Source organism: Camelina sativa, chromosome 10, assembly GCF_000633955.1.
Source record: "Camelina sativa cultivar DH55 chromosome 10, Cs, whole genome shotgun sequence".
Taxonomy (NCBI): Eukaryota; Viridiplantae; Streptophyta; class Magnoliopsida; order Brassicales; family Brassicaceae; genus Camelina; species Camelina sativa.
Window position 1 is genome coordinate 10,377,195 of NC_025694.1, and position 13,119 is coordinate 10,390,313.

Sequence of the window (13,119 nt, forward strand, 5' to 3'; positions counted from 1 at the left end):
ACAAGAAGACAATAATTAAAATATGGGAAATCAAATCGATTATATTAATAATTTGATTATAATTTCCTAAAAAAATCGAAAAAATCAATCAAATTTCTATTGGTTTATAGTTTCCTTTAATATCTCCACTTTATTGCTATTATTAATGCTATTTTCCAAAATGAAAGTCCATTAAAATCGGAAACTATTTCTAATATATCATGCTATCACAATAACATTAATAATATTCCCTAAATCATTCGTAGGAATAACTATATTAATACATATTTTTTTGTAAACTTTCATTAACTATGTGTATCATTCATATAGTGATTGAGCGATTTCTTCATCTTCCAAATTTGTATATGAGATATTTTACTTGATCACCAAAATATTCTCAAACCAACTCCTCTATAAATAACAACCTATAATCTAAATGTTTAACTCAGAAATACGAAATATGTTTTAAGTTTTAAATGGAGTAGTGGCGGGATCTGAGAAAGGTCTATCTTAAAATATCTGTGATCCTTAACCTTAAGGTTTATGGAGTCAGACTCCTTGGTACCTCCAAGGCTGCTTCTCTAATCTCCCTTCTCTTTTTGTATTTTACCGATAATTTTTGTTTAAAAAGTATTGTTGACCCTTTGTGTAATACATGTTTGTCCACAATTATTTTGCATTTGTGGTTGTAGGTAACATTGAGACAATATTGAAGACAGTGAACAAGAAGAAATATTTGTGATACTTCTTATTGTATGCTATTGTCGTTATTGACTTAATATTTTACTCATTTAAAAAAAAAAAACGTTTCTTCTTATTATATGCTGCTTTATGTTTTCATTTTTTTAAATAAATTTATATTAAAATTCTGTGGAAATTTTAATAAATTCTTAAAATAATTTTGATTTTTTATTTCAGAAATCATATTTCCAAAACAAGTTAATTTTTTTTGGAGGCAAGGGAGAAGATGATTGTAATTTCTCAAATTACGATTCATTTTAATGAGTTTATTTGGTAATTTTTTATATATAATCTTTAATGTAATGGGTTGAGTTGTACATGGGTTTTTGGGATTTGGTCTAATAAATTGTAAATTATTATACAACACAATAAAATACCATTTTCTCCAACGAATTAAATCATTAAATGTAGTATTATAAATCTTCTAATTTAATAGAAAAATTAAAATATCTTAATGTGAAAATATTATTTTGATAAAACGTTTAGGAGCTCACAAATCAAATGCTTAAAAGGGTTATAATTGAAATTGGTATCATGTATGACGATGAGTGTAAATCTCCTTTGATATCTCTAAGTGTTTAGTTGTAGTTGTAATACAAAGTTACTAAATTAAGTACACTATGCTTAATGTTAAATCTAAAAACAAAAAAGTTTAATCACATAACTTTAATACACAATAAAAAACTATTAAAATATTAACATTATTAATAGTAAAAATACACAACTTATAGTTCTTTGAAATCCAACCCACATAAATGTAATAAAAATACTACTTTGTTGCAAGGACACCAAAATCTATATTTACATTTTTTAAGTATATTTGACAAAGTAAAAATTCTGTTACATAGAAGATCCTTGAAAAAAATTGCTTAAATAGATTTAAATGATCGAGTGTTATGTGATTAAGTGGGTTAGAATTTACATAGTTTTTATGGATTATCTACTATACTAAAATACACACAAATATTTTAATATGAGATTAGACCATTTAAACGAAAGTTTTCTATTTGTAAACAATAGAAACACATTTAGATAAGAGAAAATAGATTATCCCTCTTGAAAATCCTATATTGGCATTATCTACATTAATATATAAGATCATATTTTAAGCAGTTTTTGTCTACCAAAATTAGTTTAAGTCGTACTTTAAATTAGTTTCCAAAAAATATTTATAAAAATAAATCTATAAGAAATTAGTATCCATAGTTAAAATACTTTTCAATAAAATTCTAAATATTAAAAAAACTTCCTAAAAGAAAATTTAAATGCTTTCAGGTGATGTTTATAGAGCCGATTTGAGTTTACATAAATATGGTTATTAAAAAATTTTAGTTACAAAAAATTATCCCTCAGTATATCGTGAGTTATCTCCTAAAACTAACCATCAAAATGCAGTTATACAATCTTAAACACTAAACAAAACAAATAAAATTAACAAATATAACTTAAAATTTTAATTACAAAATATTGTCCCGCGGTGTACCGCGGATTACAATCTAGTTAACTTTTATATTTTGAGTATGATCGAGTGAATAATTAATGATCATACTATATATAAACGATGTTAGAGGCACCCGACTAGCTACTGGATAAAGAGATGAATGAATAGTTAATGGTGGAATAGAATAGTTGACAAAGAGATGAATGAATAGTTAATGATCCTATTATATTAGAGAAGCTACTGGATAATTATATGCAAGTAATGGAAAAGAGATCTAAGAGCAAGTTCAATGGTGGAGTGTTAAAAAAGGATTTTAAGTATGTTTTTAGTTATAATAATTAAAAATAACGAAGTTAAAAACTTTTTAAAAAAACTGTAAAATGGTATGCTCCAATGGTAAGATCTTAATTTTGGGTTCTTAAATTTTTTAAAAAACTTCTCAGCCTCATCTTATGCATTGGCCAATCCTGATCTGACTGAGATATCAACACATTCTGGACAGGAAGATCCACAAAAATGTCGCATACTCTGTTTATCAAAATGCAAGAGAAAAGGGTAGGTACAATATTCATGAAACAAGATGGGCAACAAAAAGAAATCTAAAGTGGAGATAGTTATTATTACTTGGAGCTTAGATCCGGCATTGGACAAGAAGCTCTCATCAGAGATAAAAGCCACAACTGTCTTCTTTCCGCTTCCAACAATAAGTGGCGATGAAACTGATCCTGAAGATAAGAAACAATCACATGTTAATATGTGTTTGAAATTTGTAACCCTTGTAATTGTTATCATCAGGTATAAGCTTGTTCAGCTGAAATTTGAACAATATTAACCATGCAAATTTAGAAAATAGTCTTAGGAGGCAAAAAAAAAAACCTTTTGTAAAGCCGGGACTTGCGATCACTGCACAGCGAACGACACTGAAGTCAACATGTTTCAGAAAGGCCTGTGATATTGCAATAGAATTTTAGAATATGTGTAACTCTAGTATGCTTTCTATTTGGTATGTGTTAGAAAACATCAACGTTCTAAGAACTAAAACAAACCTGCAGAACATTCTCGAAGAACTTCTTCAAAGCCTGTAGAAAACCCACAAAAACAAAAACAAATTGGAGTTGATTATATGTAATATAAATTCTATTAACCATAGTTTTTGTGGATGTTTGAAGGAACATACAGATTCGTAACCAGCAATTGCAGGTCCGTGCTTCCTAGGTATGGATGTTTCTATTCGTGCACGACTACTTGTCAGACTGCCAAACTGATCCTGAAGACATTGGACAAAGTCAGACTCAGTCAAACTTTGGATACCATCTTCAGAACCATTAGAGATGTCACAGTGCCAAGCAAGAATTTTTACGACTTCTTCATCGTTTGAATGAAGAAGTAGTTCAAGAGCAGGGAGAGCAGGTTTCATCTGTTGAATCATTGCTTCATATGTTAAGCATTGAACGTATACAAACAGAGGAAACAGAGGAGAGAGAAGTAAGAAGACCTGATCCTAAACACTAATTTTGCTAAAATAAATACCCAATCGAAAGAATCCTAATTATACTAATCAATTCATAAATCAGAAAACTCTAATTTTCTAATATATATTCTTAATTCAGAAGATATTAAAGATCTGTACTTCAAATCAGAGATATGCATACCATGGGGACAAGATTGAAGCGTCTTTGAACCAAACTCATCGATTTCTTTACTTTCCGATTTGGTGTTTGCAATTGAGGAACCATATATCGCCGAAGTTGTCACCGGCGTCGCTTGGATGGTGATAACGCCGGATTAGAAACCCATTTCCGACTCATCTCTTCTCTCAATTCAACGGACTCTCTCAATTCAACGGATTGAGGCGTGAGACAAAAATTCACCGATTATAGGCTCAAAAGAAATGAAAGAGAGAGGAGAAAAAAAGTTCGGTCGAATTTTTTTTTTTTTTTTTGTTAATTTCACCAACCAATGACGGACCGACACATATCAGATCCTAAAGGATTCTAAAAATGCTTAACTTAGAATCGATTTTAACATTTATCATGTAGTTTGAATTATTTTTAATCTTAAGCATCTCTTCAAAACTCTTTATAAACCACCGTTGAACTTGCTCTAAGTGAAGCTAAAATGAAAAGGAAAACCACATTTAAGAGAAAAAAAAAATTATCATCGATGGCTGAATTTTTAGCATCTTTCAATTTACCGTTGAAAGATGCTATAATCTACCGTTGAATTTTTATGTATTCATAGTATATTAGTGGAAAAGGCTAAGGTTACAGCGACGGTTGAAGAGTCATTTTTGACTAGTGTGCAGAACGCAAAGTCAAGAACCATAGCTTGAAATGTACTAAAATGAAGATGAAAGCTGAGGCGTAAGCAAAACAACCTATAATAAAGATACCATGGTGAGGAGCATACTAGCATGCATAAAAATTCAACATACTAGTGTTGAGACAACGCATACTAGCATGCATACAATGACAAGTATAGTGTGATCCAAACTTCATTTGGTGGGTAAGTTGGTCCTAAAGTTATTCTCGTTGTACCGTGATGTAATCACTGACAGGAAGGTAAGATGTGATGAGGGGGAAGTGGAGAGAGACCTATATTTATTTGAGTCGAATAGACTTTTTTACATATATTGTCAATCTATTTAGGTTATATAATTTAACAACTTATACTCTTCTAGTATTTCTTTCTATTCATTTACTTTTACTGTAAGTTTTGAAATCATAAGTTCTTACTACTTTGTTATATCATGATGTATTTTTATATAATTGATTTAATTCTTCAATTTTTATGGTAAGCTAAAATGATATATTCTAATGATACATATCAAATAATAATAATTTTATTACGAATGATCATTAAATGTATATTAGGTGAATGAGAATACCTTTGAATTAGGCGGTATGAGTGGGATATCGTCAATAAATTTATCATCCTTGAGAGATTATAGATACAATAACTGACCATGTATATGATGGATCAAAAAGAAATTGGTTAAGACTTTTAGTTTCTACATGATGTGATGATGCAGCAATTATGGCTTTCATGTTAGTTTTTAATTTTCTTGTACCAACCTCTCTAATGTATGTTAAGTACTACCTGAATCCAAAATATTACAAATTGAAGGAATGTTGTAAACATTCACAAACTTCCTAAATAATTTTGTTTATATTACTTGTCACACTGGTTTTGTAATTAATTAGTACGTTAAAACCACAAATCATCATCTACAGTAGAACCTCTATAAATTAATACTCGGTAAATTAATAACCTCTATAAATTAATAAATTTCTCCGGTCCCAAGTTGGGACTAGTGTAATTTTGGATACTATTCGATAAAATAATAAATTAATAACTTTTTTAAAAATCCCATGTAAAAATATGGTCTCATTAATATCATAAATTAATAATCAAATAAACTAGTATGTATATATATATCTAAGAATATCTAGTGAAATATGAATCTATTGCTGTTTGTTTGTTTTTGAATTTGCATTCTTGTTGGAGAGCATCTCTAATCTTTCTGATTGCATCAAAAACTTCTGGTGTTGTCTTCTCAAATCGCATCCAAAAATTATAGAGAGTTCTTGACGCGATAATTGTTTCTTTACGTGTAACTGGTTCTAAAAGTATCGTCGTATCTTTTTCAACTTCATCATCAGCATCAATTTCTTCTAAACTTTGAATTTCTGATAAAAAATTATCTTCATAAATTAATATTTTATTAATTTATCGATAAATTAAAACTTCTATAAATTAATAAAATTTCATGGTCCCGATCTTATTAATTTATAGAGGTTCTACTGTATTTAAATGATATTGAAAGTTTTCACAATGATTTTCTTTATTGAATCGCTAAATTTGGGGGTTTGATTACAAGAATCTTTCATCTATCAAATAAACGGATACAAATCTGGTTTCCTTTAAAAACAACTTTATGCATATATCTTACATATGTAGATGTATCTTTGGTAATTTTTTCCCCAAATATAAAATAATTTATATTTTTCTGAAATTTTATTTAATAGATAGATCTCTAAATATGAAAAGTATACCTCTCATCTTTCCAAATGATAAGAAAAAGTTTTTCCAGGTGTGAGATTTGTCTCTAAAATAATATGGATCATAAATCACTTTTCAAAAAATGGGATATGAATCCAATTATTGTTATTTCAAAAAAAATAAAAATAAAGAAGTTACCAAAAAAATAAAAAGAAAGAAATAATTGCATATCCTCAAAATACATGTCTTTTGTTTAGATTTTTTTCTATTTATGTAAAAACGTTTTATATAATATATTACATATCACATATTAAATCTGTATCCATATCAATTAATGACATGCATTCATTTTTCACCTTTTCAAAAATCAAATAAATAACTAATACTTATTATTTTCAGATACATTTCTTTTTTAGATTGGAGCTAGCTAATACGGTAAGTTTTCTTTTTTTACGGTTAGGGTTGGTTGAGGTTATTTAAATAGATGGATTTCTTAGTTTCTAATGTCTCTCTATTAGAATGATTTGAATATTATTTTGTTTTGATATTTTTTTTTTTGGAGAAACGCTTTTGATGGACTCTCTTTCTTCGATGTCAGATGGATCAGATTGGTCCAAACTTCATTCAGATATCCTGGACATGATTTTTAAACGTCTTGGGTTTGCAGATTTTCAACGAGCTAAATCAGTCTGTCCATCTTGGCTATACGCTTCAAGACAATCAGCGCCAAACAATGAAACCCCTTGGTTGATTCAATTTCCTGAAAAAGGTAAAGATTTTTGTCTCTTATATAATCCTGAAGAAAAAGAGAAGGTGTATAGAATTCAAAAAGTTGGTGATGAATTCACAAATAGTCATTGTTTGGCAATTTATGGAAGTTGGCTCTTTATGAGGGATCCTATATATAATCTCTATATTATAAATCTATTTACTCGCGAGAGGATTAATCTTCCGTCTGTGGAATCACCGGTTGGTAAGATAAAGATTAAACGTACCATCAATGATATGTTTAGTATAAAAATTGATGATCGATATGATGATGAACATCTTCAAGAACATATCAGATTTAACCTCGAAATTGACTTTCCTTTATTATGGATAGAGGATAAAACCAAAGATTATGTAGTTATGTGGTCAATCCGAAACTATCGTGTTTATTTCAAAAAAGGAGATAACTGTTGGAAACATGTTAACTATTGCATTGCTAACACGCTACGCAGTATTGATGTGGTATACGTAGATCATAAGATTTACTTGTATACTTCTCGTGATGTCAAGATCTTGGAATTTTCGGGTGATATTCCGCAAGTTACAGATGATGTGAGACTGCGACGCCACATTCATCCAGATGTGTGGTATATCAAGAAATCACATCTTGTTGTCACGATGAGAGCAGAAGTCCTTAGAGTTGAAAGCATAATAAGGAGTGATTCTGATGTTTGGTCCTTTCACATCTACAAGATGGATTCTTTAAATAACAAGTGGGAGAGAAAACTTACTTCTTTGGGAGACGAGGCAATAATTCTGGATCAAGGTATCACCATGCTTGCCAATGCCATCGAAGGAGTCAAGAGAAATTCAATATATTTTAGCGGTTATTGTTCTCTTCATTACTCCACATTTGATCGTGTTTGGAGTGAAAAAGATGTATTTGTCTTCAATCTCGACACACACAAAATTGAAAGACCACATCAAAGTTTTTGTTCGACCATTAATCGATTGTTTGATGTTCAGTGGTTTGTACCAAATTACAAACGGAAAGATTGATCTCAACTTTGTTGTATCTTCTTAATGTTTTTTTTCAATTCCCTAAAAGACATTTATGTTGCACTTGTGTTTTTTTTCTTTTTTCTTTTGCAAGTTTATTTGAATGTAATATATGTGTGGATAATGTATAATCATAAAGTATATCATGAAAAATTACTTTCTATGTCCCACATGCATCGCTTGATGAGTTATAATAATTTGTTTATCATTTTGATCCAGATGTGTATTCTTTAATTTTGGTTTATTGTTGAAAAGTATAATTGACTAGTATACAGTTTTCATTTTTTTTTTTCTTTCGGAAATTTGGGAAAACACTTTTTGCATAAAATTGTTTAATATTTTGAAGTTAACTACAGTATATGATAAAACATCTGAAAAATAAATGTCAGAAAAATCGGATCATTACATTATTAAACTACACTGCAGACAATGTTCCATCCTTTACAACTAGCTATTATGAGATTATGAAGTTTTAAGTTTCATTTGGTTACATTTCATTATTATAGGAAACCACTCATCCTATGAGATGAGTAGATTTCAATGAAAAAGCTCATAATAATATAATATCCTCCTGGACTTCCCCCACATGAAATTTGTGATGTCACAAATCTTACTCTAGGAATTTGGTAGGATAAAACGAGAGAGAGAAAAATCTTAAAACCCCATTATTGAGAAAGTAGCCTCTGTTGCTACTGAAAGCTTGCTTTCTTTAGTTTCCACCTTGTCTTCAAGAATCCAAACTAATCGAGAGCCACAGTTGATGGGTAGAAGTTGAACACCCACAAGAGGCGCAGAGAAATACGATAAAATTAGGTACCGTTGTAAACTAAGTTATCTACTTATCCGGAATTGTCGCTGTACAAAAAATATGAATACAAAAGTCCTATGTTTTAAATTGTAACGTGTTTTATGAGAGTTTGTCACGTTTACAATGAAAATATATACAAATTTAGAATATTTTTTTATATAAATTTTTAACAATTCCTATACACTTATATATAGCATTCCTATATTTTTTTTATATCAAATCTTATTTAAAATATTATTTATTTAATATAAGTGTATAATAATAATTTAATATTAGATTTCATTATTCTACAAAATAGTTCTAATTAACAGAAATTTGTAAATAATTGTATTCTGTGATTTTTTTAACGAGTTGTTGTTCTGTAAATTTTTATTTTGTAAATTGTATTATTATGAGATTATACAATATTAATCAAGGGTCATTTTTGTATCTAAAATATTAATGATGACGGACAAATGCGCAACCAAATGCCCATTGGACATACCTCATAGAGGGTCAAAAGAATTAAAATAAAAAATAAAAAAATGAAAAAAATGTGAAAAGATGAGAGAAAAGTATTTCTGCCCAGAACAAATAAGACACTGGTCTCCTGTTGTCTTTTTCTTATTAGTTAGATAAATTAAAAAATAATTAAATAATTAAATTAAATTAAAATATTATTAATTGAATCTTTTGACACCCAAATGAGTGTATAAGCGATCGATCGGATTGCCCTTAGTCTCAATATGTTCGTTCTGTTTCACTAAAACTAGTTTTCGAACTTTTTAATTTGTCTCATGAAGTTAAATTTTGTTAACTTACTATATCTTATGTCAATCAAAGTCAGCAATGTAATAAACCTAACCACGGATATTGCATTACAGTATCGGTTGGAAAGTATATTGTGAGGGAAAATGATGCATACATGCAGTTATTACGAAAGTGCAATGAAGGCTAAAGAAATCCGCTTGGTGATCTAGTTTCCCAAGCTAATATAATCTAATATCCACAGTCCCAATGTTGTCCATGTGCATAATTTTGCAAGCGAATGTGGTACATAAACTTTTCATGCGGCCTCTAACTCTAACTATATATAATACGTATCTCTGCTGTTAGTGCATGGTATCGTATAAATATTCTGTCTCTTGTTTTCTTTCTTTTTTTCTTCAAAGCTATATATTACTACTAGTGTATATTTAACTTATTTGTTGGTCGATCTTCTTTTAGCAATATTAAAACCTATATAGAAAGGGAAAAAAAAATCTACGTATGATGAGGAAGATGTGGTAGCAGTTAGTGGCCGCAGTGGCTTATTTATTTATTTTTTTTGTTAGTGTTAAAGGGCTAGCTTGCACTGTTGCACATGGCTTTAACTTTACCATTGCGATAGAACGCACATATATATAGGAGTGTAACTGTACACTTTTCTTAATATATACACATGGAGTAATAATGAAGTTCTCTGGTTTAGGTGTAAAATGTTAATCGCGCTTAATATAATTACATGTAAAAATAACAAGAAAAAACAAAAAAGAGTGCATTGCATGTAAAAACACAGTGGTTGAGAATTTGAGATATATCATTAAGAGGGAGTAGTGTACGTAAACAAACACTTAATTACCGAAAAAATTACATTCATATTTTAGATGGTGTCAAAGCCCACTGGGCCAATGCGGTTATATTTTGGTTTTTTATTTTCGGCTATACGGACAAAAACTCTTCCCGCCGAAGTAAGTAAATATCTTTTCCGTCTAAAAATTCAGAAAAGTAACATTTAATACATTTAATACATGAACTTTCAAATTCAAGTGAAAACCATAAAATTTATAGAAATCCGTTTAATACATCAAATATCATTAACCAAATCAAAATACACATGTCGTTAAATCTGATAATTGAGCAATTAAAGACTATTACTTTGTCTTTTAACTACATGTTTTTAGCTTCATCAACTATATTTGGTGTTTTAAGTGACTACTCAACAAAACTTGATGTATTAAATGGTCTCTCACAAAGTTCATTATTTTTTGGCCTAAATTCAGAAATTCATGTATTAAATGATATTTTTACTGAATCTTTTTGGCGAAAAAGATAATTATTTACTTGAGCGGGAGGATATTCATTTAATACATGAACTTTCAAATTTAGGCCAAATTTTTTTTCATTTTTCGTTGCTTAATTCTTTCTAAAAATTTGAAATCTCTCACTCTCTCTATCTCTATCTCTCTCGCTCTATGAAGCCATTAAACAATGTTCTTCTCATCGTTCATGATGTTTTGTGTGTTTCTATTGAAATCAGATTCATATTCTCCTTTGATTTTTCGTTTTGATGTGGCGTTTTCGTAATCTGCTGGGATTGAAATCAGATTCATATTTTTTTTTGATTCAGCGGTTTCGTAATCTGATGGGGTTAGAATTTCCGATCATGTTTAGTGACTTGGATTTAAATTTATTTCTATTTTTGGTTTATCCATGATTTAGTTTTTGTAAGCTTCATCGGATTTGTGATTTAGTCTGTTTTGGTTTGAGCTTTGTTTATTGTGATGATGAAGAATCATGGAAACTTTGTTTCAAGGTGAGATATGTATCTGATTTAAACATACTATGATTTTATGCTTACTTGGTTTCGGTTGATCTGAGCTTCTTTGATTTGGTGATTATGATTAATGTGCATTTAGAGTTCAAATTTGCTATCAAGTAAGATTGTTTGTAGCTAATCTGAGTTGGTTCTACTAGATTTTGATTCAGTCAAGTGTTAATTTCGTTTATTAAAGATGTTATCAAAGTGATCGAATGTGATCAGCTCAATGCTGATATTGGTTCATTATGAAGAACCTGTTAGATTTTTGCAGGTTGACATATCTTATTTAAACCGAATCTGTCATATTGATATATCTAATTTGAGTATCCTTCCAACTTATGCTACTTGAGTTTTTTGGTTGATCTGAATTTGTTTGATTATGATTGATGTTCCTTTTCATATTTTGCAGTAGTGAATTCTTTTGCTCCCAGCAATGTGAATTCTCCAAATGATGCAATAAATCCTTTTGTTGTCAGTAATGTTAAGCTGCTTCTGTTAAGTTGTTTTTGCAGCCTCTGCTTCATCCAAGACTAAGAATGATGCTGTTTCTCTAGGTCACCAAAGAGAGATATGCTCTTCTTAGTTTTGTTACTAGTTTAAAAAAAAAAATCAATTGTTGAGTTTACTTGATTTTGTTGGTTCCACAAGTCTGATTTAGTTGAGCAATTTTTGCAGCCTATGCTTCATCCAAGATTAAGAATGTTGCTGCTTCTACAATGCACCAAAAAATGGTATGATCTTCTTAGTTATGCTACCTGATTTTGTTTCAATAAAGTGCTAATTCATTTATGTATTCTCTCACCCTTTAGATTTTGAGTGTTACTCAAACTTGATTTCTTTAAGCTACTGATTCATTTGGATTTTTTCTGCAGCATCTGGTTCAGCCAAGAATAAGAATCACTACAAGAAAACAGGGTATTTACGACTACGCTTGGCGACTAAATACGTAGTCGCTAAATTTCCCGACTATCTGCCGACCACTAAGTGACCAAATTACAACTGCGTAAATTTAGTCGTAAATCAGACGTCATTTGCCGACCAAATAGAGTAGTCGGTAATGTAGTCGCTGATTAACAACCATTATACGACTAAATGGGATGAACTTAATTGAGTTGTATCCAAGTAGCTAACTTGGCGACGAGTTAGCGACTAACGCTATGAGTCGGTAAGTTGGTGACTATACAACGACTACTTTTGTGGTATTCTTCACATATTAACTATAAATACAAGAATCATGTGTTTGCATTCTCATATCTATACTTATGTTTAGGTGCATCATGTCTTATTAAATGTTTTTTATTACTTCAGATGTGAATTGGTTTATATGTAACTAATGATTATATGTAACTAATGTTTTTAAGTTTATATATATCCATGTTTACATTCTTTATATACTATTAGATATTCACATTCTTTAAGTTTATATGTAACTAATGTTTTGTAATTTTTAAGTGATGAATATATTATGTACTGTATATATATAAGTAGCAGATTTCAAATAATATGTAAACTATACTAAATTATATATTTTTCTAAAATTAAATATGGCTACAGATTTGCGACTAATAAGTGACTAACTACAAAATATTGGATTTAAACATGTTTATTACGTGTTGGACAAGGTTTTGGACTACAAGACAAGCCCAATTTCTTAAAATAAAGTCACATAGCAACTCATCAGCGACTAATAAGCGACTAATTTTAAAATATTTTGGGACTAAACAAGCCCGTGAATCCATTTATGCGGTCCAGCTCATAAACAAACGACCTAACCCTACTGCTCAAACCCTAATCTCTCATTTCTGATTTCTCACTGTTCTT

At 29.7% G+C, this 13,119-nt stretch overlaps 2 protein-coding genes across 2 annotated transcripts; one reads left to right on the plus strand and one right to left on the minus strand.

Annotated features, from left to right (window-relative positions):
- Positions 2,592-4,024, minus strand: LOC109126976. Its single transcript, XM_019230997.1, has 6 exons — positions 3,814-4,024; positions 3,339-3,578; positions 3,208-3,240; positions 3,038-3,107; positions 2,786-2,886; positions 2,592-2,689 (listed from the first exon to the last, which is right to left on the minus strand). Exons 1-6 carry the CDS (start codon positions 3,895-3,897, stop codon positions 2,612-2,614), a joined length of 606 nt encoding a protein of 201 aa, XP_019086542.1. The 5' UTR covers positions 3,898-4,024; the 3' UTR covers positions 2,592-2,611.
- LOC104718321 (probable F-box protein At4g22060) lies at positions 6,737-7,988 on the plus strand. Its single transcript, XM_010436045.1, has one exon. The coding sequence runs from the start codon at positions 6,737-6,739 to the stop codon at positions 7,928-7,930; it is 1,194 nt and encodes a 397-aa protein (XP_010434347.1). The 3' UTR covers positions 7,931-7,988.